The sequence below is a fragment of the Phoca vitulina genome, unplaced genomic scaffold (genome assembly GCF_004348235.1).
Source record: "Phoca vitulina isolate PV1807 unplaced genomic scaffold, GSC_HSeal_1.0 scaffold56, whole genome shotgun sequence".
Classification (NCBI taxonomy): domain Eukaryota; kingdom Metazoa; phylum Chordata; class Mammalia; order Carnivora; family Phocidae; genus Phoca; species Phoca vitulina.
In genome coordinates this window covers 938,725-962,662 of record NW_022589759.1, presented here as the reverse complement: position 1 = coordinate 962,662, position 23,938 = coordinate 938,725, and the positions used below count along the sequence as shown (strand labels likewise).

The 23,938-nt window shown below is 62.5% G+C and overlaps 1 protein-coding gene across 3 annotated transcripts; it reads right to left on the bottom strand.

Moving 5' to 3' along the window:
- Window positions 1-327: 327 nt before the first annotated feature.
- Window positions 328-23,921, bottom strand: GALNS (galactosamine (N-acetyl)-6-sulfatase). 3 transcript variants are annotated; one of them, XM_032389875.1, is made up of 14 exons: window positions 23,735-23,921; window positions 18,579-18,702; window positions 18,055-18,129; window positions 17,504-17,606; window positions 14,886-15,029; window positions 13,567-13,633; window positions 13,359-13,486; window positions 12,901-13,040; window positions 10,944-11,047; window positions 9,373-9,509; window positions 8,468-8,570; window positions 4,795-4,916; window positions 2,925-3,042; window positions 328-1,126 (listed from the first exon to the last, which is right to left on the bottom strand). In XM_032389875.1, the coding sequence occupies exons 1-14, from the start codon at window positions 23,849-23,851 to the stop codon at window positions 1,040-1,042; spliced, it is 1,569 nt and encodes a 522-aa protein (XP_032245766.1). In that variant the 5' UTR covers window positions 23,852-23,921; the 3' UTR covers window positions 328-1,039. The 3 variants fall into 3 exon arrangements, with proteins under 3 accessions (XP_032245766.1, XP_032245767.1, XP_032245768.1); XM_032389876.1 differs by lacking the exon at window positions 328-1,126 and adding an exon at window positions 1,912-2,589; XM_032389877.1 differs by lacking the exons at window positions 328-1,126; window positions 2,925-3,042 and adding an exon at window positions 3,383-4,620.
- Between the last annotated feature and the right edge of the window lie 17 nt (window positions 23,922-23,938).

Genomic DNA, 23,938 nt, shown 5'->3' with positions numbered 1-23,938 from the left:
GTACCATGAACAAACGCGTCCCCGCCTAGGGCGGTTTGCGCGCGGCCCGGAGGGCGAAATCGGCGTCTACGCAGGCCCGGCCGGGCTCCCGGGGAAAGCCCGAGGGGCGGGGGCGCCGGGGCCTGGAGGGGTGGGGCCGGCCCCGGGAGAGTCTGGGAGGAAGGAGAGCCAGGGCCACCCGAGAGCACCGCCCCGTCAGCGGAGGTGGGCGGTGGCTCGGCAGCCCGGCGCTGGACGGAGCGAATTCCACTCCAGCGCACCCCTCCCCCTCCCGTCAACTTCCGCAAAAATATAGCTCTTAAAAAAAAACAAAAACAAAAATGCCTGTTCCTTTATTCTAAAACTTTTCTTCATAATTTCCCAAGTCTTACAACGGTGCAGCTTCGGCATCACAATCCCCGCAGAGACGTGAAAACCCCCCTCTACGGAAGGCGCCTACGCAAGCCTTCGGGCAGGGGCGGGGAGGGTGCGGTGAGGTGGGCGTCTACACCCGCTTGCGCACGCCCCTCGCGGTAGGCCACACCCGAGCCAGGGGAGGAGGGTCGGCGGGGCAGCTGCGAGGCACCGCCTTGCCCCACAGGGTACTGGGGTCAGGATCCCTGAGGAAGGTGGAAGACCAAGATCCCCCCTGGATCAGGGGGGCCTTCCTTGGCTGCGGTCAGGATCCCCCTCCACGTTCACAACCCCACCCTGGAGGGGTGCAGGGGGACCCTCTGCATAGGGCCAATGGGCCAATACAGGATTGGCACGGCCGACTGTGACAGCGAGACTCGGGTCGCAGCCACGTCCTCTGGATCCTGGGATGGAGGCCGGCAGAGGGAGGCCGGAGGGCAGCATTCAGCTCTGGGGCTGGGGGTCACCGTGGCAGGGTCAGCCGGGCCAGGGGGGCTGAGACGCCAGGACTAGGTCTGGGCCACGTGGCGCCTTGCAGGTCCTGCCGCTGGCGGCAGGTGAGGTGTGTCTGGTGTGGGCAGGGCAGAGGGCAGCGGGGCTCCTCCAGCGCGGGAGCCCTGAGGCAGAGTCCTCCCGCCTGCAGGTACTAGTGGGGCCAGGAGCACTTCTCCGGGATGGACTCCGGGGGCGTCAGGCACTTCCCTAACTTTTCACAGCCTGGGGGCGCCCAGTTCTGGCAACAAGAAGAGAGAACACGAAGTTGCTCTGCGCCCTTCCGGGCTCAGTAGTGGCCCGACTCCTGCCCTGCCCCACCGCCTCTGGGCCTCAGGGCGAGGAGCCGCTGCCAGGCAGCCACCAGCCCTGCTGTATCGCCACGTTTCAACAACAGCTGACTCAGGAGGGTCCTCACAGCCTGCTCAGGATCATCCACACAAAGCTCTCTGATCGTCAGCTGGGGTCAGAGCTGGCCTGTTTCAGGGGAGCCCCTCGGCAGGGCAGTGAATGTCCACACTTGCTCTGTATGGCCGTATTTCTGCCCGTCCGGAGGAGGGAGCCTTCCTTGTTTCGCCATGTCCCCCCACTGCCCATGGGGTGTCCCTGTGCCTTGGTAGGGAGACTCAGAATCACCCTGGGGGCACTCCCCCACAGGGGGCCTCAGAGGCTGTTAATGAATCAGAGCATCAAGGGCAGTGAGAACCCGGTGAAGGTCTCTCCTGCCCTGTGTGGCATCACGTGGCCTCTGGCTGCCCATGCAGGGTGGGGCCGGCCGCTGGGGCAGGGCAGGCTTTGGATAAGGAAGCTGTTCTCAACGTCGGACGCAGAGCAAAGTGACAGAGTGTGTGCAGGATACAGACTCTGCCAGTCTGGGAGGTTGGGGGAGCCGGCAGCCATGATTCTGGAGGCTGATCCACACTGCTCTGGTCTGCCTTCGGTTCACTTGTGGGATTTGCGGGGGAGGGCTGGTCCCCCAATTCTTCCGGGTCCAGGGGTCAGCCAGCTGCAGCGGTGCCCCAGCCAGGTCCCCCCACCCCCACGTCCACAACATCTGCACGCGGTGGGCAAGGACGCTGCCACCTGGAGCCCCAGCCTGGGCAGGCACCACATGCATCCGCTGACAGAGGGCATGCTGGGGGACAGCTCGCTTTCACGGAAAGATTAAAGATGGGGCTTGGAGGGGGCGTGGAGGGCTCTCAGGCTCCTGGGACCCCAGGCACCTTGGTGGTCCTGAGACGGGGACCTTCTGCTGCACTGCTGTGAGTTCACAAGGCAGACCGCCCCTCTGAGGGAAGGAGGCAGCCCTGCCGGCTTCTGCCCTGAATGTCCTTCTTGGGGAGCCTCAGACACGAAGCCCCAGGTGTGGACAGCAGCGACAAGGCCACCCCCACACTGGCCCTGGCTAACGAGGCAGCCTTGCCCGCCCTATGATCATGCCCAGCGCCCGGAAGACGCTGCTAATGCCCGACTCAGTCTTCCCAGCACATGCCCCCCACGCCGCATTGGCTCCTCAGCGCAGGCTGGACTCCACGTGGCAGCTGCGACGTGCTCAGCTGCTCTCCAAACCACCGCGCGGGTCTGCCGGCCGCTCAGGGAGAGGGGCCATCCAGCTGGAACGCGGGGCTACGCCATCCTGACGGTGCTCGGTGGGTTTTGGGGTGCAGCCAAAGCTTCTGACACTGGGACACCGGAATCACCCATCTTTGTGGAGCGGGGTGCCACACACACACACAGTTACAGGGACAGGACTTGCAGGCGAGTGCCCACAGGGTTCCAGGAGGTCTGTCCCTGACGGGACCTTCAGGCCATCAGCCCAGCTTGTCCACACCTGCAGAGGAGCCAAGCGGCCCCCTGCCCCACCTGGGAGGTCTGTGCCAGAGCAGCAGGACAGAAGGGGGGCTCGAGCCCACAGCCCCAGCAGCCTCCGGAAGCACAATAGCTCCAGTCTATGGGTGAGGGTCTGGGGTGTGCAGACGTCACACGGCCCCAGGGACACCCTCCCAGCATCGGCAGCCCGTGGCGTATCAAGCACTTACCATGACGGCCTGGTTGCACACGTTGAGCTGGGGCTGTCCAGGGACCAAGGTCTTCTGGTGCTGCCGGACGACCAAGGTGACCCCGCGAAGGGCATCCAGGTACTCGGGGCTGGCAAAGCTAGAGGCAAGAGTGCCAGGTCACTGAGGGAGGGAGGCCCGGGCAGGCCATCGAGGTAGGCCACCTAAGCAGGTCAGGAAGGGGCCTGGGAGTGAGGGATCCCTCCCTGATGGAGCCACCAGCCAGCGACCCCCACCTCTACACCTGTGCCCAGGAGCAGGCCTGCACCTCAGGAACCTTCCCCACAAATGAGGCTGCGGGCACAGTGGCCACGACTCCTGCCTCACCAGTCAGGCTGCCCGGCCAGCACCCCCGAGGGCACGCCAGGGTCACGCGCACCCCCGAGCAGACCCAGATCTCTGCAGGCTCCTGGTGCCTTCTGCTTTCTCGGTCCCTCTGGCCCAGATTTGTGTAGCAGGAGCAGTGGGTCCTGCCCTGCTCATCGTGGTCTCTGGATCCGCAACTGTGGCACTCCCAGGTCAGCCCTGCTCCTCAGGCCCTGCACCCCGCCTGCAAGCTTCTCAAAGCAGGTCTCAAGGCCTGTGTCGAGTCTTTCCACGATTCTCTAGCCAGACGCGCTGGGAAGGACCGGCTTAAGCTAGGTTCAGCAGTCTCATCGGCAAGGTCTGCCCTGGTCTCCTTGTCTGGAGCATGGGCACAAGTGTGACGGGGGCACGTGTGACTTCTGGGGGACCCTGGGGGCAGTCACGCTCCTCCAGAAATCGGGCCCTGCCATCCACTCCCATGGTCCTGCTGGGTCTTGGCTCTGAAGTTACTTCCAGGGGCAGAAGGGGGGCTCAGACTGCTTCCTCCCAGCCTCCCCCTGGTCTAGCTTGATCCCCAACCCCACTCGCACGTGGCCCTGGGCTCCAAACCTGTGGCTGGTGATAACCACAAGGGGCTCCCAGCTCCCACCTGTGAGTGTCCTGGAGCATCCGTAACAAATGGCCACAGACTGGGGCTTAGACCACCGGCACCTCTTCCCTCCCAGTCCTGGAGGCTGGAGTCTGAGATCCAGGCAGGAATGCACCCCCTCGGGAAGCTCCAGGGGTCCCTTGGCAGTGATCATGTCCCTTCATCTCTGCTTCCGTTTTCACGTGGTCTCTCCCCTGTGTCTGCATCCCCTCTTCTGTCTCCCATGGATACTCTCACTGGAGGCAGGGCCACCCTAATCCAAGACCACCTCACCTCGACCCTCACCTTAACTACCCCTACAAAGTCCCTACTACCAATAAGACCACGTGTGAGGTTCCAGTGGATGTAGGTGTGGGCACACCTGTTTCCTTCCCAGGGTCCCAGGCCTCAAAGCTGGACAAAGGTCCCGGGCAGCGTCTCAAGTGCTCTGGATGGCACGGCAAGGCCCCGTCCCAGAGCCTCGCTGGCAAGGGCCCCGGGTGGATCCTTCCAAGCTGTGCTGCCTGCCACGCACAGAGCTTCTTGTCCACCGCACACCTGGACCCTCAAGCCCCCAGTGCAGCCGTCCCTGAAGGCAGCCCAGGTGGGGGTCACACGGACCCGTGGGAGAGGTAGACAGACAGCAGGCAGATGGGCGCACCCGAGGAAAGCAGGCCACGCACGGCACCGTGCCGGAAGAAGCAGCGTTTGCCACGCAGACACCAGAGGACAGGCCTGGAGCACCTGTTGGGGGCAGGAGGCCCCCGTGTGTTGCTTAGTGCTCTTCTGCGTCTCCAAGACTCAAGATGCACATTTGACTCTTTGGGAACACCCAGCCCGCTGGTGAGCACCTGCACTTGGTTGGGCCCGGCCAACGTCTTCTCAGCAGCCTAAAGGCCTCCCCGCACCCCGGCTCACCTGAGGGGGTACCTCTCCCCCGGGTCTCGTCCCAGGTGGAAGATCAGGGGCAGCTTTGTGTGCTCCTCCTGTGTGTGGGTGGTGACTCCAGAGACATTCTGCCCAGGGCAGAAATCAACACCCTGAAACGAGAGGCCGGGCGGACGGTGAGGGCTGTGTGCATGTATGTGCGTGTACACATGTGTGCGTGTGTACGTACGTGTGTACGCGTGTGCGTGTACGTGCATGTGTGTACATGCATGCACGTGTGCACGTGCGTGTACGTGTGTGCATGCATGTGTGTGTATGCGTGTGTACATGTATGCACATGTGTGCGTGCGTGCGTGTACGTGTGTGCATGCATGTGCGTGTATGCGTGTGTACGTGTATGTACATGTGTGCATGTGCGTGTACGTGTGTATGTACGCACTGTGTGCGTGCGTGTACGCGTGCATGCATGTGCTTGCACGTGTGCGCGTACGCGCGTGTGCGTGTATGTAGCGTGTGCGTGTACGCGCGTGTGCATGTACACATGCGTGTGCGTGTACGCCTGCATGTGCGTGCGTGCGCCCGCGCCCCAGGAGCCCAGACAGCAGTGGCCATGCACCCCGCGAGGCAGGAGCTCCCCGTTCCCGCGTGCTGCGTCCCAGGACGCACGAGTGAGTGCTCTGGGGCTGAGCGCAACGGAGCAGGCCTCCTGTAGGATGACGTCTTTCCCACATCCCTGGCCTCGGAGCCGCTGAGCCCTCATACCTGTGTTTTTAGTACCCCACTGTACCCCTTTTTGGGGGGACGGGAGTTGACTCTCTTTAAAATGTTTTTGGGGTACCTGGCTGGCTCAGTTGGTGGAGCGTGTTAACTCTCAATCTCGGGGCTGTGAGTTTGAGCCCCATGTTGGGTGTAGATACTGGTTAAAAAATAAAATCTTGAAAAAAAGAAAAAAAGAGTGCTACCACTTAAAATACATCAACTGTTTTAGCCCATCTGGTAGCTTCCAGGACAAAGCCACCCCACCTGGCCTGCCTCCTGCAGCCGCAGTGCCCCGTGCTCAGCGCTCCCTGAAGGCTCCTGGGCCGCCTTGGAGGCCAGGAAGAGACAGAGGCCCATGGCGGCGGCCCAGACGCCCCAGGAACAGCAGGGACTGAAACGGACTACTGCTGACATGTTCGAGGACACAGAAGCGCAGATCGTGTGCATCAGGCCCAGCTCCACACCCTCCCCAGGCTGCCCCTGCCCTCAGGGGTCCTCTCGTGGCGGGGAGGGGGGGGCAGCTTCAGCTTCTGAGGTCAGCGTGTGGCGTGAGCGCCGTCCAGGTGCTGGGATGGCCCTGGGGCTCCCTCCCAAAGCTGCTGCGCTCATGGCCTGGAGCTCTGTCCCCAAGGCTTGCAGGCTGCGGGACCCCCTGACTTGGGAACAGGAAAAGCCAGAATCCTGATGCCCTGGTGAGCCCAGGGCCCCTCAAGCAGCTTGGCTCCAGTCTTCAGCCAACACAGGACACGGCTTACAGGGTCTGGAGAGGTGGCTGTGACCTGTGCACGTGAACCCCAGAACTGGGGCCTGGGGACAGACGTGTGCTGCTCGCTTCTCAACCACGAGCAACTGGAAGGCTTTCTGCAGGCCCCAGTGCAGTCGACGGGCAACCCCCCCGTGTGTGACCCCCCCCCCGGTGTCTGTCAGGGATAGCTGGTCAGTGGAGCAGGCAATACTCTGCTTTTCAATAAAGCAGGAGGTAAGGAACCCATGAAATTTCATTTATCTGCACTGAGCTGTGATTCTTGAATCAGTGGCCAGAAAAATAAGGAGAATCGAAGATGGAGAGGGCAGCCAATAATGGATGCCCAAGTGGGCAACCCCTGGACCTTCTGGGAGCAGAAGTGCTGGAGAACACGTATGGATTCGACAACGGGAGAGCTACCACCTCTAGCACAAAAATGCTGGTAGCTAATGGTCTAGACAGAACACACAAATCCTCATTCAGATGCAAATCAAATACGCGATTTAATTAAGACGCTGCTAATTAGCACAGAATTTCCCTTATGACTGCTGTCCCGTGAGGGAGTGCGCGGCCGTGGGGCATCAGAGCCGAGCCAGCCCCAGTGGCCCCTTCTCTCTCGGAGCCCAGGCCTGTGCACAGAGCGGGGCATGGGGAGCGGGGCACACCTGCCCCTCCGTAGCCCTGGCCCATGGAGCCCTGCACTTAGGCTAAGTGTGGGATGTGTGGGATGTGTGTACCCCACTCCTGCTGTGCCCTGGGCTGGCACAGGGAAGCTGGCCCCTCCCTCCTCCTCTGCCCTCCCTGCTCAGCCAGCCCCAGGGGAACGGAAAAGCCTAACCTGGGGTGTGGCCGGGCCCCAGGGACAAGAGTACAGCTGAGAAGCTAGCAAGGTCCATGTGGGTGATCCCCAAGCCAGGGACCGCAGACCTGCACGCCCTAGCTGAGACGCACCCCCAGGCCTGTCCCTCAGGTTGGGAGCCTGCCCGGGCCTGGCTGTGTCCCAGCAGGGCAGCCCCGTGGCTTCTGAACAAAGCCGCCTGCAGCATGTCAGCCGCCTGGAAGGGCTGGGAAGAGGTGGCCTGCCGTCCCCCTGGTGCTCCAGGGAGCGGCCAATGGCTGCAGGGACGCTGTCACCCTTACCTCTTGGGCCCTTCACACCCTCACACGCCCCGAGTCATAGTGACCCCTGGAGGGAGAAGGGCCATCAGAACAGCCGACGGTCAGCCCACTCCCCCACCGGGCAGCTGCCCCCCAGGCAGGGACTCCCCTGACCTCTACACAGAGGAGAAAAGAACCGTGTGCTTCATCTGCTGAGAACTCAGAAGCTATGCCAAGCCAACAGCCCTGAGGGAGAGGGAGCCCCGTGTCCACGGGTGGGGACGGCCTCTCCCGATACCTCCTGGCCCCCCGTAAACACAGGACGGTCACCCGGGGAGCTGCTCCGCCTGCAGAGGCTTCTGCACTTTCCCAACATCCCTTTTGAAAGAAGCTCCCCCGGCTCTTCCGGGTTTCGGCCCGCGTGGAAGCTGGGACGGGTCTTATCTGGGCCGGGGCTGGCTGGACCCTGACCCGAGGGGCCCCAAGAGCCTGCAGGGCCAGGGAGCCCCAGGGGGGCCTGAGCGGTGGCTGCTCCTGTGCCACCTGGACTCTCGGGCAGCCGACGGCGGGGCCGGAGAAGGCCCTGGAGGGAGAAGCGAGGCCACACAGCTGCCCCCAAGCCCACAGGGCCAGGCTCTGGGTTTTCGGGTGCTCCTAGGACCTCTTAGCCTCTGAGCACCTAAGGGGCAAACCACATGCAGCCCTGCCTGATAGGAGACGGGGTCCCAGGTGCTCAGGATGGCTGAGACTACCTGAAGGAAGGACGGGCTCAGCTGCGGGGAGGGACAGCAGGTGCGGGGACCCTGGACACAAGCTAGAAGGGCTGGGGGGACCTGGAGGAGTTCTGTGCCAAGAGTGCAGGCCAGGGAACAGGGCTCTGCCATGCCCTTTACCGAGAGTGTTCTGGTAGAGGTTGGGGATTGCTGCCACAGTGAGTCTGGAAGCCCACAAGTAAGGTGGCGAGCACGAGAGCCCTGTGGCCACCAGCCCTCTGCAGAAGCCTCTGGTCCTGGCCTCCTCTTGGCCTGCGCTGTCCAGAGGTGTCCTCCTAAGGACAGGGTGTTGGGGGTGCAGAGTCCACGGCACCCCAAGCCCCCGTACCTGTCTGAACTCCTCCCAGGAATTGGTCCAGGTCCAGAAATGGGCCTTGTACTGGCCAAGGGTGACCGCCATCAGCGTGTTGCCACGGTAATAGAATATTGGCCTGTTGGGGAGGAAAGCAGAGGGTCAGGAGACATGAGAAACTTGTGGGCGCACGGTTATGCTGACACGTTACAGAAATGACTACGCTGGGCTCACACTGGGCACAAAGGTGAACAGGTCCACCAGGCTGTGAGGGGTGAGCCCCATGGTCGGTCCCCTTGGCTCTCGGCCCTGGGGGTGAAGCTGGCGGCAGGCAGAGAGCGGCTCTGGCCCTCACCTCGGGGCAGACAGCCTGCTAAGACCACCACCACCTGCACCCCCTCCCCACCAGTGAACCAGCTCTTGTGCAGAGTTCAAGACAGAAAAGACAAGCAACGCTGAAAACACCTAACAATGCTGTCTCATCCACGCCCTAAAGCCGAGGCCGCGGGCGGCTCCGAGGACGGTGGGGCCGCTCCCCTCCTACACGACTTGGCGTTTCAGAATTCACGTCCCTCGGAGCAGCCTGGGAACCTCGTTTTGTTTGAGCAGAACAGCAGCTGGTCTCAAGCCGGGGAGAAGCTGAGTCTGGACGCGAAGGATCCAGCGGGGATGGAGCCCAGGATAGGGCCGGGCTCCAGGGGTCTGGACGGCTGGTGACTCGGGCAGAACAGTCTGTCCTCCCTCCCGCGTCCCTCCGCCCCGAGCACTGGGCCTGGATGCGCCCCGATGCCCCAGGTCCTGGGAATGGTCTCGGAGGACCAGGGCTCTTGCCCCTCATGTCCTCCCCCTGCCCCGAGCCAGCTGGGGGAGGAAGCTGCTTTGTCAGCTAGGCTTGGCTCTGTCACCTGGTGCTGGGGGGCCAGTGCCCGGCTGGAACCCACCTGTCTGTCAGCTGGCCCCAGAGCATGGCAGGGAGCAGGTCCAGGCCGTCGATCACCCTGTCACTGGGCGGCGCCAGGCCTGCGAGGGACAGGCTGGTGGTGAAGAGGTCCATGACACTGCCCAGCTGGTGGCTCACCTGAAATGATGGGACAGAGGTGCACTCAGGATGCCCTGTGCTGACCAGATGGCAGCCAGGGCTCAGGTCCCCGGGCATGGGCCCATCTGCTGCCCAGCCAGGGGCATATGGTCACACCCCCTTCAGCGCACGCACACAGGGACAGAAACCCTCTCTGCCCCATGTCCACATGCAGGTGCGCACACCCTGGCCCCGGATGAGGATGATCCCAAAGGCTGGAGCCCTCCCTTGGGAGACAGGTCCCCACGGAGACGGTCCCGGAGGGAGAAGCTATGGGGGAGCCAGGGGCGGAGGGGGGGCTCCATGCCCCATGCCTGGGGCCTGCTCCCCACTCTGCCACCTGACAGCCAGCAGTCCTGACAAGTGAGCTCCTCTCCTGGGGCCACAGTTTGCTAACACGTAGCATGGGAGCGGTGGTGACGCTGGTGATGATGGTGCTGTGATAGTAGACAGAACAACACCCACCCCTACTGAGGTCCACGGCCCAATCCCCAGACCCTGTGAACGTTTCCTTATGTGGTAAAGAGAAAAATCAAAGCTGCCAAGCAGCTGGCCTTAAAACAGGAGCTGATCCTGGATCCCTGGCAATGGCCAAGGAGCCAGAGCCAGAGGGACGAGGGTCATCGTGGGGCCTTGACCGTGGACATGGCCGGGGGGCCAGAGCCAGAGGGACAAGGGGACACTCGACTGGCTGTTGCCGGCCTGGACGGTGGAGGGAGGGGCCGTGGGTGCCTGGAGAAGCCCGGAAGGACGAGGAAACGGATGCTCCCCTGGAGCCTCCAGAAGCTGTGAGCCTGGCCCAGGAGGCCTGGCCGGTCTTCCGACCTCCAGCCCGAGGGGTGAGGGTGCTGTGTAAGCCACCAAGCGTGGCAACTGTGACAAAAACCCTAAGGGAGACCGTGTCCCTCGTGGTGTGGCTGAGGGCTGAACTGATCGCACTGCTCCCTGGAGCACGTAAAGGGGAGAGACCAGTCCAGAGACCGTGGAGGAGCATTTCCAAACAGTGGCCCTGACACCTGGTATTTGTCAGGAGTCTGAACTGAGCCGCCCAGTGAGAGAAGACCCTGTGTGGGGGGTTCTCGGTGGAAGGAGGGACAGAGCAAAGGGCTCCGAGGGGCAGGAAAGGGCTGCTCTCTCTGCGAGGGAGCCTATGGAACCAGCGCCTGGGAGACACACTCTGCGGCCAAACAAGCTTTTAGAAACTCAGCATGCCCTGTGGCTTCAGGTACTCGCGACGCCCACCGGCCCACTAAGGCTCTGGCCAGTCCTGCAGGAAAGAAACCTGTTCCACTCAGCTGCACTCAGGACTGCCACGTTCAGGACAGGCAGCCTCGTCACCTCATGTCCCAGTGCCTGCCCCACCTGCCCTTCACCAGCTACCTCCTGGTGGACGAACTGGGAGTCTCACCTGCGCAAGCGGCTGACGTGACTCACCTGGCCTGCAGGGATTTTCCCAGGCCACCACGCGATCGCAGGCTCCCGCATCCCACCTTCAAACGTGGTCTGCTTCCCGCACAGAAAGGGGCCGTTGCTACCACCTAGGAAGACAGAGTCGTCACGCACCAGATGCCTACCCCGAGTCCCCAGGGTGGCACCCACCCTGCTGGCCACTCGCTTTCAGGAGCTGTCCGTCTGTCACAGCCTGCCCGCCACCTTCCTGGCCCCTCAGGAATGACGCTCAAGTTCAAGGTCACAGGGTCTGCAGATCGTGTGGCAGTATCGCTGTGTCCCTAAGGCAGTGCGACCGCTCAGAGACAACATGACCACTGCCGCTGGCCAGAGGGGCAACACGGGTCCCAGGGAGCCCTGATGGGGTTCACGGCTGCCTGCAAGGCCCGTGTAACTGAGACATTCGCGTCTTCCAGCGTCCCGTGTGCGTGTGGGGAGTCTGATTCAAATGTGTCGGCCCCTGGGTCCCCTGGCGGGTGCTCCGTCGAGCGCAGGGCAGGTTCTGTTTCTGAGAAGTCCCACTGTGAACCACGCGTGTGGAAGGGCTGGGGGGCAGGCAGCCCCGGCCAGGCTGGCTCACTCCCAGAGCCCAGGACAAATGGTGCCCTGCTACCGCCGGCACCAGCGGCCTGGAGCTCCCACAACCCCGGCCCCCGTGACAAACGGGAGGGCTGTTCCCCCTCCCGGGCCGGCCCTGAACCCCGCCCCCACGTGCGCGCGGGGAGAGCCAACGGAAGAGCAGCGAAGTGAGTGTCAGGGCAACGAGCAAGCACAGGTAGACGGAACGCACACGCGAGAGAATTGCGCAGCATGGCGAGGAGGACCGATGTGGCTCCTTCTGGGGGCTTCACGGGTCTCACGGGTGCTGACAAGGGTCCACTGCTTGTCCTCCTCTATTTCGCACGTGGTGAGGTGAGCGTACGGATTTACATTCTTACAACTAAGCACGTGGATTTTGTGTGTGTGAACCATTCCATGCTTTAGGCACGAAGATGGGACACTGAAGCCCAGGCCTGGGAGGCTGGTGGTCCCAGCGAGGGCTGGCCATCGGGGGCTCTCGGGGCACCGAGCTGGGTAGGCGCAGCAGGGACAGCGGCATCCAGCCAGCCCGGGGCCTTTGCTGGGAGGGAGACAGAGGGTGTCGCCCTCACCTCTGGGACCATCAGCTGTACGGGGAGAGCCTGCGTGAGGACAAGATCCCTCCATGGGCCGTGGATGGCACTCCTTGGGACCCCAGACCAGCCAGGCCGACTCTGAACTGCTGTTCTGTCACCAACATGATTCCTTCTCAGCTTGAGCCCATCTGACCCCGGAAAACCAGCCGTAGGAGCCCCCCCGACTGCAGGGTCCCCCGCACCTCCCTACCCAGGCCTGTCCCCCTGGGGTTTCCTGCTCCCCGTGGCCTTCCTTCCACAGCCCTCTGAGCGACTCAGGGCCCTGCTGAGGCCCCAGCCCCTTAAAGGAAAATGGGACAAAGGGACGTGCCACCACGGGGGGGGAGCGACTTAAAGGACACCAGGGTGGGACCTCCTTGCTCAACAAGATAGAACAGCCTGAGAGCTTGCTGAGCAGCCCCAGGGGGTCACGGCCCTGTGGAGATACCCTCGCTGAGCCAAGCCAGCACTGTGGGGTGGGGGGCTGAGTCCCTGCTCTCCTAGACACCACTTCCCATGAGGTCTGGAGACGCCCTGGCCTTTTAGGAGAGAAGACTACTCCATGTAATGTGGGTGTTGGTGGCCCCTGCCGGTCTCCTGTGTGCCAGTCTGTACCCACCAGACTAGGGCCCCCAGGAAGGAGTGGGCGTCTCCCTCATTGGACAGGCCCCAGGCTGGCCCCTTCACACTCTAACCAGGGTGGGTGAGTGGCTCTGACGGAGCCTCAGAAATCCCGGGGTCCCGAGGGCAGCCCCATCCGCAGAGGCGAGGGTGCGTGGAACACTGGCCTTGTTTAGGAGCAGAAATGAGGGCAGCGCCATTGTCAGATGTGAAGAAAACAAACGTGTTCTCTGTGATCCTCAGGTCCCGAAGAAGCCTCAGGATTTTCCCAACACTGTCGTCGATCTCCCGGACAGCATCCCCGTACCTTGGGGAGAGAGGGTGTCAGTGAGCAGTGAAGTCACGACTTCAGGAATGGACAACACAACGCACTGGCTGAATTCAAAGAGGGGAGGAAAAGTCCAGTTCCCAGAGCTAACCCAGGACAGAACCAACCACACCACTACAACCCTCCTCCCACGAAGGCCGGGCTCATGGACAGCTTCGGGGAAGCACGGGGGCTGCTGTCTCTTTCCGTGAGGGGTAACTGAAGACGTAACGGCACTGAATGCCCCGTCCCTGGAGGTAATCAAGCATGGCTGAACCCTCCAGGTGGGAGTCCATGTCTCTATGACCAAGGACTCACCGCCCTCGCCGGCTGGTGCCCAAGAAGGGCCGAGAAGCATAAACAGGTGCGTGAGTGGCATCGATGGCCCAGTAGAGGAAGAAGGGGCGCTGAGCCGCCTGCTGCCTCTTCATGAAGTCCAGAGCTTCCTGAGGACAAGACACCACCTTCGTGTGCCCGGAGGCCAGCCTCCCTCACGCGGGGCCCACCCAGCCCACGCTTCCATTACCTGCAAGTACACCTGCGTGAGGTTGGCTTCCCCAGTCTTCAGATTGATTGGAAATTCCTCATAATATCTGAAAACAATATAGACCCAGACGAAAGTCAGACCTTAGAAGACCAAGAAAGCCTCCTTTTCTGTAATTTCATAGGCAAAGTTACGGGCCTCGTTCACAAGAAAGACGAAACGCGAACGTGTGTGTAAATGACACTTGAAGCTGGCCCCACGGCAGCCCCCAGTCTGGGAGGAGCAACGTGTGAGGACAGGGAGGCTGGCAGAGGCGGGTGTGCCGTCACCCAGGGCCGGGGGCAGCTCACGGGGCGTAGGTGCTCTAAGCTGGCCATGTCTGTGCGGCGCCGCGAGCGTGCCAGGGAGCCCGTGCCAGGGAGCCCTGAACCACACTTCCAACGGGGCGCATTCTCTCCATGAGACTGTTATGAAAACGCAAGGGCCTGACCCTGCTTTCTGGCCCACGATGCACAGCAATAACTTCCACCAAAGGGCGCCTGGGTGGCTCGGTCATTGAGCGTCTGCCTTTGGCTCAGGTCATGGTCCCAGGGTCCTGGGATTGAGCCCCGCATTGGGCTCCCTGCTTGGTGGGAAGCCTGCTTCTCCCTCTCCCACTCCCCGTGCTTGTGTTTCCTCTCTCGCTGTGTCTCTGTCAAGTAACTAAAATCTTAAAAAAACAAAACAAAACACAAAAAACTTCCACCAAAAATGTGAAATACAAAAGGAAGGAAGGAGGAAAGGAAAATCAAGCCACACGAAGCTGGAGACAGACCGGGGCCCGACCCCAGCGGGGCCACGCTGCAGGCTCCGTGAAGGCAGGCCCGCGGCCAGTCGGGCACACGGGGAGCCACTTGGCGCAGACAGCAGAGCGCTCCTGGCAGGCTCCTGAGGAAGGGGGCAGCCCCGTGGGCCCCTAGCACGCGGCCCACAGGCCAGCCTTGTGCAAACGGCCTCGAAGCCAGAGCCCAGGGCCGCTCAACGGCTTCAGGAACCAAACCTCAGAAGCTGAATGAACATGGTGCTGTGTGAACACACCTTGTTCAGGGGAGGGTCTCGGTTCTCATTGTATTGCTAACCTTTTCAAGGTTAAAGCCCCTGCAGACGTGGCTCAAGCAGCAACCCTAAGCCGTGGTCCTGTAAGCCACGGTCCTACAAACCGCGGGCAGAGCCGCCAGCTGACAAAGCCAAGCGCTGGTGTGCTGGGACACCAGCGCTGGGAGCAGGTGGTTCCAGAACCTCCGTCCCGCTCCTAGGGCAGCACCAGAGGGCGGGGCTGGGCTCTTGCTGTCTTCAGGGTGGCGAGGGAAGGGACCCGTTACCTGCCGACCATCTCCCAGTCCCTGTACACAGGGATGTTGGGCCTGGCCCTGTTGTCATAAGGTCCAAAGTGACAGTTGGGGGATCCAAACCACTCGTCGAATCCATGCTTCAGGGGGTGGAACTGAGGCCTGTGGCCCAGATGCCTAGAAACAGGAACCCAGGACACTTTAGGGACCCCTGCTCAGAGGTACCCCAAAGTCCTGAGCACGGACAACTCCTCGCCTTCACAGAACATTTCAGGGAGCAAGTGTCCCTCCCGGGCCCTACGTGTGCTGAGCTCCAGGCACCCCGAGACCTCTTCCTCCAGGCAGGCACCAGGACCCCACTCACCCCCGTCGAAGTCGAGGGCCCTGGCCACACAGGGTGTCCAGGCACAGAGGAGCACTCAGGCATCCCTCCGGAATGCTGGGAGGGGCTCTGGGAAGACACATGGTGAGCTATCTCACACCCTCCAGAACCCACCCAGAACTCAATGCAGCCCCCTCTCCATGCTCTGCTTGCTTCCTTTTTTCATTAGTCAGGACAGTTCTGTGGGTTCAGCTTTCTCTGAGATCGTGAGGAAGGAAATGTTCCAGGGAGGTAGTTACCAACCTCTCGGGATAAGGTCTTTAAGAGCCTCTTCTCCCAATTATGGATAATCACACCCCAAAAGATGGACGGGGGCCCTGGGAGAGCTGACCGCCCCAGCCTGGCCTCATCACAGACGGGGACAGCGCCAGTGACCCAGCGCCCCGGCCCTGCACGGGGATGGGCGTGCCTGCGGGATGACAATGGCCATGCTCCCAGCCCACGCTCTCTGTACTGCGGGCATCAGAAGCCCAGCACTCCCACCCCTCACAACCCTCCCTTTGTCAGTTCTGCCAACAGGAGGTGCCCATGGGAGGGGCCAGCAGTCCCTGAGCACAGACCCGTCTGCTCCTCAGAACGCACAGCGCAGGTAGACGGGGGTTTTCCACTCCGGCCACGGGCTCTTCGGTAGCACGGCAACCCCACTGGGGCAGTGGGCTCACCCCTGTGTCTCACGGCCACACAAGCTTGAAAGCAGAGTCTCCCTGCTCTGCTGCCTCTAGGGAGGCCTTGGAGCAGGCGGCCAGAGGGCCCACCTGCCTGCTCAAAGGTGCTCCAGTGGCTCGTGTGGATCCCCGGGCGCTGGTCACTCGGTCAAGGAGGGTGCGGTGTGGTGTAGTGGGGGAGGGTGGGCCACGCAGGGCCAGAACCGAGGTGCCCAGCGACAGAGTCTAAGAAAGATGCCAGTAAGTGCGTCTCTTGGGGCCTCGGCTGCCACGGCTGGTTCTCAGACGCTCTGCCTCCCGACTGCCACGAGGCCAGCGCCGGCCTCTGGCCTCTGCAACCCCTCCGCCAGGGGCAGGAGCATCGGCTCTGCTGGGACTTCTCTCTCTGCAGAAACCTGTCAGCTCTGCGCTTTGCACTTCCTCTCCGCGTCTCGTGTCTGCCCGGGCTTGCTGCCCCAGTGTGGTCATGTCTCCCCAGCCACGCCACCATGGGCCGGGAGGGGTCACACTGGCTGAGCGCGGCATTCCAGCACGCCCACATGCACCAGCTCGGATGGTCTCTGCTTAACACAAACAGCCGACCGAGGTCTTGCTTATGCTAAGCCGTCAACTCAGAACAGCAGCGGGGCCAGCGCTGCCCTCAGGTGAGCGGGAGCGGGCAGCCGGCTGCGGCCCCTGGGACCAGGGCAGCTGGAGCGGGCTCCACCCAGCCCCAAAGTTGCCCAAGCCCAGAAGTCTGGCTCTGTGGCGCTGGGCTGGGAGGAAGAAGGTCAGGAAAGTCCACAGCCCCGTGATGGGACCCCGCCGAGACTGGGACCCCCACCCTGGAAGCCTGCTGGACCCAGGGCAGAGCTGCCAGGCCGGGCATCACAGGGCCCTTCCCTTCCGTGGGCTCCACCCAGACACGGCCCTGGCTGGCCTCGCGCCTGGCCTCTGCCAGTCTCCCCAGGCTTTCCGGGCACTGCCCGGAACTATGCAGGCAACAAGCACCCCCTCAGCTCTGCTCGGCCGCCACCACCTCGTCTGAGCACTGCTCGGCAGGATGGCTCCCAGCGAGACTCGGGAGCGAGGCAGCATTCGCTAGGCGGCTCCTGGGTCACCAGGATTCTCTAACGATTAGACTACTGCTCCGGTTTCCATGCACCTCCCACGGCTGTGACGACTGTGTTGTGCACAGGACGCGGCCAGGGTGCTCATCCTCGAGAAGGCAGTCCCAGCGAGCTGCGGAGCGGCTGAGGGCAGAGGGGCCACGGCGCAGGGAAGGAGGCGCAAGGAGGGCTGGACATCAGAAAAGGCTCCGTGGAGACGGTGGGCTTGCTCTCTTCCAAGAGCCCCACAGCTCGGGAAAGGGAGGAGAGAACGTGTGACCTTCACATCTTCCGTCCGGGGCTGCACATCTGGGGATCCCCGTTGAACCTGCTCATCGCGGCATGCACAGCACGCACGCGCACCCCGTGGCCTCTGTGGTCACGACTGCGGGTCCGATGATCCCACACCAAGCGACTGTCCTTCACCTCCCGGCTGCTTCTCCGCTTCCCCCCCCAGACAGAGCCCCTGCACTCGCCGGCCGGCTGTGCACGCCCCGCAGGAGCGTCAGGACTCACCACTTGCCCACGATCTTGCTGGCGTAGCCGGCCCCCTTCAGCAGCTCGGGCAGCAGGTGCTCCTCGTCCGGGACGCCGCCCACGACCTCCTGCGGCGTGTAGGCTGCAAGAGCAAAGCGGGTGTGCGCACACGGAGCTGGCTCCCTTTGCTTTCCACTCTGGAGCACGACTGTCCCGGCACACTTCCCGCTCTGAGCCCCAGCTGCTGGGCAGCCCCGGGGACAGGAATGCAGCCAGGAAGGAGCGGTGCCTGTCCAGCCTGTCCTCGGCAAAGCAGCCGCCGGGAAGGAGCCCGACTCTCCACCGAGGCCCCGAGAAGACCAGCACTAAGGCCACCTTCCTCTTCACTTACGACACACGGTTTCTGACGGAGGCCTGCTCTAAATGACGGCTACACCCACACGGAGCCTCTGAGCCTCGGGAACGAGCTGGTGCTCGCTGAGCTGGCCCGCAGAAGCCGGGTCACACGGGAGGATGGCGGCAGACACCCCCGCCCGCCCGGTCCCCCTCACCCTCCGGTGCCACGGGAGCTGCCCGCGAGTACCACATACCGTTTCTTGCGCGCCCGTTGGTGGTGTAGAAGCCGCTGCGGATGGGCAGGCGTCCCGTGAGCAGAGCTGCCCGCGCTACATGGAGGAAACAGAAACATCACGGCCTCCGTGAGGCTCCTGCTGGTGTCTCCAGAGAGCCTGGTGGGCACAGCGCCTGGCACGGCAGCTCTCGTGCCCCCCCACCGGCCTTCCTTCTCCCCACGTAAGGGAGTCTCCCGAGCACGAGTGGTTGTCCTGGGAGGAGGGGGCGCTTGTCCTGAACCACCCACAGCCGCTCTGCTCCGGGAAGGAAAAGCAGGTGCCACGAGCAGCGACCTCTGCCCCCAAACCCCTTACATGCTCCGTGCTCTTGGTGGCCTGTGGCAGCACGGAGTCCAGGTGCTCCAGACTGCTGGAGCCCCGATGAGAGAGGGTTAGGGCCGCACCCGCCTGCCGGCCCTTCTGGTGCTCTGCTTGGAAGGAAGATGGGTGGAGCCCGAGTCCTGGTCCCCGCTCCTTGCGCCCACGGGTCAGCCCCAACTTACATGGCGAGCACAGCGGGTTGGCTGAGTAGAAGTTTGGGAAAAGCATCCCTTCTGCGGCCATCTGGTCCAAATTCGGGGTCTCTCTGGAAGGTTCTCCATATACCCCCAGGTCGCCCCACCCCATCTGCAGAAGACAGCATGGAGAGGTCGAACAAGCCTACTTCTGTCTTGGGGGAGACGTGAGAGATAAGCCAAGAGCTGCCCGCCTTGCGCTCCACAAGCCACAGAGCTCCCACCACACCCCAGTGCCTGGCACGGGCTGCGGAGCGCCGTCAGCCGGCTTTGCTGCGTGCACCCCACTCAGTGGAGATGCCCATGTGCTCGACTGCCCCTCAGCCTCTGATGCTAGCATCTCTGGGTCACGGGGAACCAGCAACTCAGAACACAAACCTACGTACCACGTAAAGAAGCAAAACCTCTGAAGTCTGTTGTGCAAACTCAGATTTGAAGACAAGCGGTAAGGCTCCCCACCAAGTGAAACACAATATGGCCACACGACTGGGCTGTTCCCCTCCCAGGTCTACCCACGAGAATGGGAAATGAGCACCACGCAGAACTACATATATACATGAATGTCTGCAGAGACACGACTGACGACAGCCCAGAGCAAATGCACCAGGCGTCCAACAGCTGCTCGGTGGACACACAGATCGCGGTCTATCCACGCGGTACTGGGCTGAACGTCATGTCTACTCAGAACCTGTGCACGGCCTTGTATTTGGAAACACAGGTGCAGGGGCACCTGGGTGGCTCAGTCAGTTAAGTGTCTGACTCTTGATCTCAGCTCAGATCCTGATCTCACAGTCGTGAGTTCAAGCCCCGAGCTGGGCTCCACGCTGGTGGAGCCTACTTTAAAAAAAAAAAAAAAAGGCACTGCCGGTGTAATCAGCCTGGATGAAGACTCACAAATCCGACTGCTGTCCCCATCAGAACACGGAGAGGCAGGACGCAGACAGAGGGGGAGCCGTGGGAGGGCAGGGGCTGAGGGACACGGCCACAGGCCAGGAGCGCCAGGAGTCCCCAGAGCTGGAGGCGGCAGGAAGGGCCGTCCTCCAGAGCTCAGGAGGGGCTGGCCCTGCTGCCACCCTGACTTCAGACTCTGGCTTCCTGTTTGTGGTCAGTGGGGCTGCCCCAGGAAGCAGCAGACGTGCACTGAACGCCACTGGGCTGGGGGGAGCGCAGCACCGACTAGCCGGGAATCAGGACGCTGTGGGCCAGGACCAGACATGAGGACCGCACGCCGTGGGGTTCCGTTTCCGTGAAGGGCCAGAACAGGCAGGGCCAGAGGGCTGGGAGGTGGATCGTGGGAGCTTGGGGAGGGGAGGCAGGTGCCTGCCAAGGGGCACGGGGCTTCTTCCTGGGCCGACGGACATGGCCTGAAGTGGACTGTGGTGAGCCCACGAGACCCCGCGGACCTGCCCATCTAAGCCAGTGAGCGGCCTGCACACGATGTCCCCACACAGCTATCAGAAAAGTGCAGGCAGCCTGCAGGCCCCGACCGCTCTCCTGAGTCAGCCAGCAGGCAGTCCCTCTGGCCTTTCAGCTCTGAATTCCTCCGGGTGTGGTTTATTCTGAAGTCTCTGAAATGGCTGTTCTGTTTGGTGACCACAGGTGCAAGCACGGAATAAGCCCCCGGAGGAAGGTGTGGCCACAGGAAGGATGGAGGATAAGCCTAGGGGCAGAAAAGGGACACTGTCCCTCAACGACAGGAGTCTGTGAGGCCCCGCACAGGGAAAAGGGCCCATATGTCCCAGTCGGGGGCAGGAGGAGCTGAGAGCATGGCCCGAGCCAGACCCAGCAGCCTGCGGTGCGGGCGGAGGGGGGTGCGGGTGGAGGGGGGTGCGGGCGGAGGGCGCGGCTGCCTCTGCCCCGAGGCCACGGGACTCACTTCCCTTCCTGGGATCCACCTTTCCTTTCCCTAGAGCTGCTCACCGCTGGCTGTGAGGGGTCATCCTAGGCCCTCAGACTCGCATCAACATGCATCGAAGGACATAGGCGGTCTGCTCAGTGGCTCGGGCGGTTCAGGCTGGGGTCTCTGCCTGACAGGCCCACCACAGTCACACGGGGGCCGCTTCTGTTTAGCCTGACTTCACACCCCCCACTCCTGCCGTACAGATAAGGACCCAAGACACAGCGAGCACCCGGGCACTCGGAAGTGGGCCTCCATCGCCCTGCCCAGCAGCCCTGTCCGCTGTGGAGAAGGGAGAAAAGTCAGCTCCACCAAAGAAACTGTGCTCAGCATCTTCTAAACTCATTTAACACCCATCTGCAGGGGACCCGTCTGGTCCTGAGCGCACACCGAGGAACAGTGAGACAGCTGCTGTCCTGGCCCTGAAGCCCCCGCGGCCAGAAGCCCCACCCTGGCCCGAAGCCCCCCAGCCCTGGCCTGTCTAGCAGGAGAGCCAGGGTTTCTATTTCTGCCCAAGTCACTGTGAGTGTATTTTCTGTCAGTTGTCACCAAAAAGTCCGAACTAAGCTGCGTTTGCCAACCAGGACAACAAGTCTTCGAGACTTCTTCGCATTTCGGCTGTTAAACAACCCCAGAGCCACAAGGAGGAACCTGCACAAGAGAGGCCCGGTCCCAGTCCTGGCCCTCCCGGCCGGCTGATCCGGTTCCCTGCTGCCCGACGTGGGGCGCCCAGGCCGGGGGTGGGGAGCTGCCCATGAAGCCCCCTCAAGAAAAGCACTCCCAGGGCCGGTCCCGCACCACCACTCAGGACCTCTCGGGCCTGAAGCAATGCTTTCAACAGAAGTATGACCACCTGTATCCATCTCCGTTTTCCAGCAATCCCATCGAAAAGGCAAAAGAAAACAGAAAAAGGTTCATGTATTTTAACCCCGTGTACCCGAAATGCGATCATCTGAACACGCCTTCAACACGAAACGCTCCCGCCACCGGCGAGGAAACAGGCAGCTGGCTGTACACCGAGGGCACCGCGGACGGGAGGGCAGGAATCGGAAAGGCCGAGCCATCGCAGAGCCTGGCCTTCGGACACTGCTCCAAGCGGCTTCCGCGGGGCTCGGCTTGCAGAAGCCCGCCCACGGGCCAGGGAGCCCGCGCGTCCAGGACGTGTTGACGGGGCCAGCACCCGCGCAGTCTCCCCGGCAGCCACCGGGGCAGGGTCTCCCGAGGAGCCCCAGCGCCTGCTCCAGAAGCAGCCCCCCTCTGAGCACGCTTACAGGAGCAGAGAAGCACGGTTGCTGTTATCCCCGGGGACCAAACTACGACGGACGTCTAGCATCTTTCAGGATTACCTAAGAACCCTTAACTTTCCATACGAAATCGTTTTAATAATGAAGTTATTAAGTGAGAAATTTTATGCTCATTTCCTTGAACTAAGTCTTCGGAACCTGAGCATCACAGGCAGCTCTCCTCCGTGCTGACCTGCCAGGACGGCCCTGGTCCAAAGGCTCCCGTGAGGCTCTCTGCTGGCCTTTTGGGGAAACTCTGAGCCATTCTTACCGGAAACGCTTCTGACTCTAACTGTGGGGGGGTCTCCACACCAACCGCTTCTTCGACTTCCCACAACCCAGCTCTACCCCATCCACCAGGAGCTAGCATCAGACCCCACAGGCCGGGGCTCGGTGCCACAGACCGGCCCCTCTGCAGTCGCCGGCCACACGTCCCGGGCCTCCGTACTCCTTTTTATTGTTTTTCCTCTTTTAAACAGAAGCTCCACACCCAGTGCGGAGCCCAACGCAGGGCTTGAACTCACAACCCTGAGATCGAGACCTGAGATGAGACCAAGAGTCGGGTGCCTCACCAACTGCGCCCCCCAGGCCTCCACACTTGTGACGGCTCAACCATTTGCTGTCACAGCTCACGGTACCTAGAATGCACCATATTTCCTATTCGCAGTTTGTCCTAAAGGATGTGACTCAGGAACAGCAGACGGAAAAGATGGCCAGGCGAGGTGAGGGCAGGGGAGTCACACTGCCAGCAGACGCCACCCCTTAGGGTTTCGTGGGGGTGTTGCTGCAGAGCAGGGCTGCTTAAATCACCGGCCGTCGGGGACAGAACTCAAGCTCCAGCCCGGTGGCCTTCCCTGGAGGTCAGGGCCACGCTGAAAACTCCTCTCTCACCATGCCTCAGCCCCTCTGCTGACCTGTCCTGAAGCTCGCCAAGGGCCTCCGCTACCAGCCAAGTCACATCGAAGCTCTGTTATCATGGCGGGGTCCTTCCAAGGGTTTGAGGAGCGGACGCCGGGACAGGTGACAGGACCTGAAGGGCACCAAGTGCCCGAGCTGCCCCTGCCCCTGCTCTACCCTGACACCTCACACCAAGTTCAGAACCTCCATTTCACTCCCAGCTTCTGTGGATCAAGAGCACCAGTGACAAAGTCACTGAGAGACAAATGACAGCTCAGTCCCCTGCCAGGCATCCTGCTAACCTCTGCAGGGCCGATCCATCAGTGTGACCAGAGTGGCCACAGGCCCAGGGCTGCACACACACCCAGCAGCGGACACTCCTCCTGCTTCAAGTCTTCCCAGACCCAGCAAAACCTGACCTATGGCCAGAATTCTCTGCCAGCCTGAGCAGCCGACCAGGGAGACAGCAACAGCCCCAGGCAGGGCACATCCTGGACGCCAAGAGCAGAGAGCGACCTTCATGGCAGGCGGGCCCTGGGTCCCAGTCAGCTCTGCACTCCTTCCCTGCCCTAAATACCTGGGGCAGAGTGTGGGGGGGGGGGGATGGCAAGGTGACCAGGGGGTGCTGGAGAACTGGCCTGGGCTGCTGCTCTGTCCTTCTGGAGTGGGACAGATGGAACAGTGGAGGAGTCATTCCCTGGGCAACCTAGACATGACTACGTTAGTCCAGCTCTACCCAAGTAAGGCTACTGATGGCAGGGCCAGGATCTCATGGCCCCCAGTGGGTGCCACACAGCCCTCCCTCATGTCCTCCCCTAGGGCCCATCTCCATAGGCCGCCCCATCTATGTCCCGCCACCTATGACCCTCCCCCACTCAGGGCCCTCCCCTCCTCCCCCACGGCGCCCCCCTAACCCTGCCCCATTCACAGCCTCCGCCCCCCGCCGCCCCCCCGGCCCTCCCTCCCCCCAGCCCTCCCCCCCGTCACGGCCCTCCCCACCAGGCCGCCCCCATGGCCCTCCTTCACCCAGGGCCCTCCCTGGGAGCCTGACCGGCGGCCGCACTCACGTCGTCCATGAGCAGGAGCAGGATGTTGGGGGGCTTCGGGGCGCCTACGACCCCGAGCCCAGCGGCGCTCAGCACCAGCAGCAGCCGCCAACTCGTCACCGCGGCAACTGGCGCCATAGCAACCGCGCCGGGCGCCTCCAAGCCCGGGCCAGCGACTGGAAGCGGCGGGCGCGCGGGCGACTTTTCCTGCCGGGCGGCGGGGCG

Bases quoted from the DNA above. Each gene is read 5' to 3' on its own strand.
- GALNS (XM_032389875.1), bottom strand. From the start codon at position 23,851: ATGGCGCCAGTTGCCGCGGTGACGAGTTGGCGGCTGCTGCTGGTGCTG. The intron at 3,043-4,794 runs GTGAGCCGGGGT...TCTTGCCTCTAG, and splicing joins GGGGAGAGGTACCCCCTCAG to CTTTGCCAGCCCCGAGTACC. The intron at 1,127-2,924 runs GTAAGTGCTTGA...TCTTGTTGCCAG, and splicing joins TGTGCAACCAGGCCGTCATG to AACTGGGCGCCCCCAGGCTG.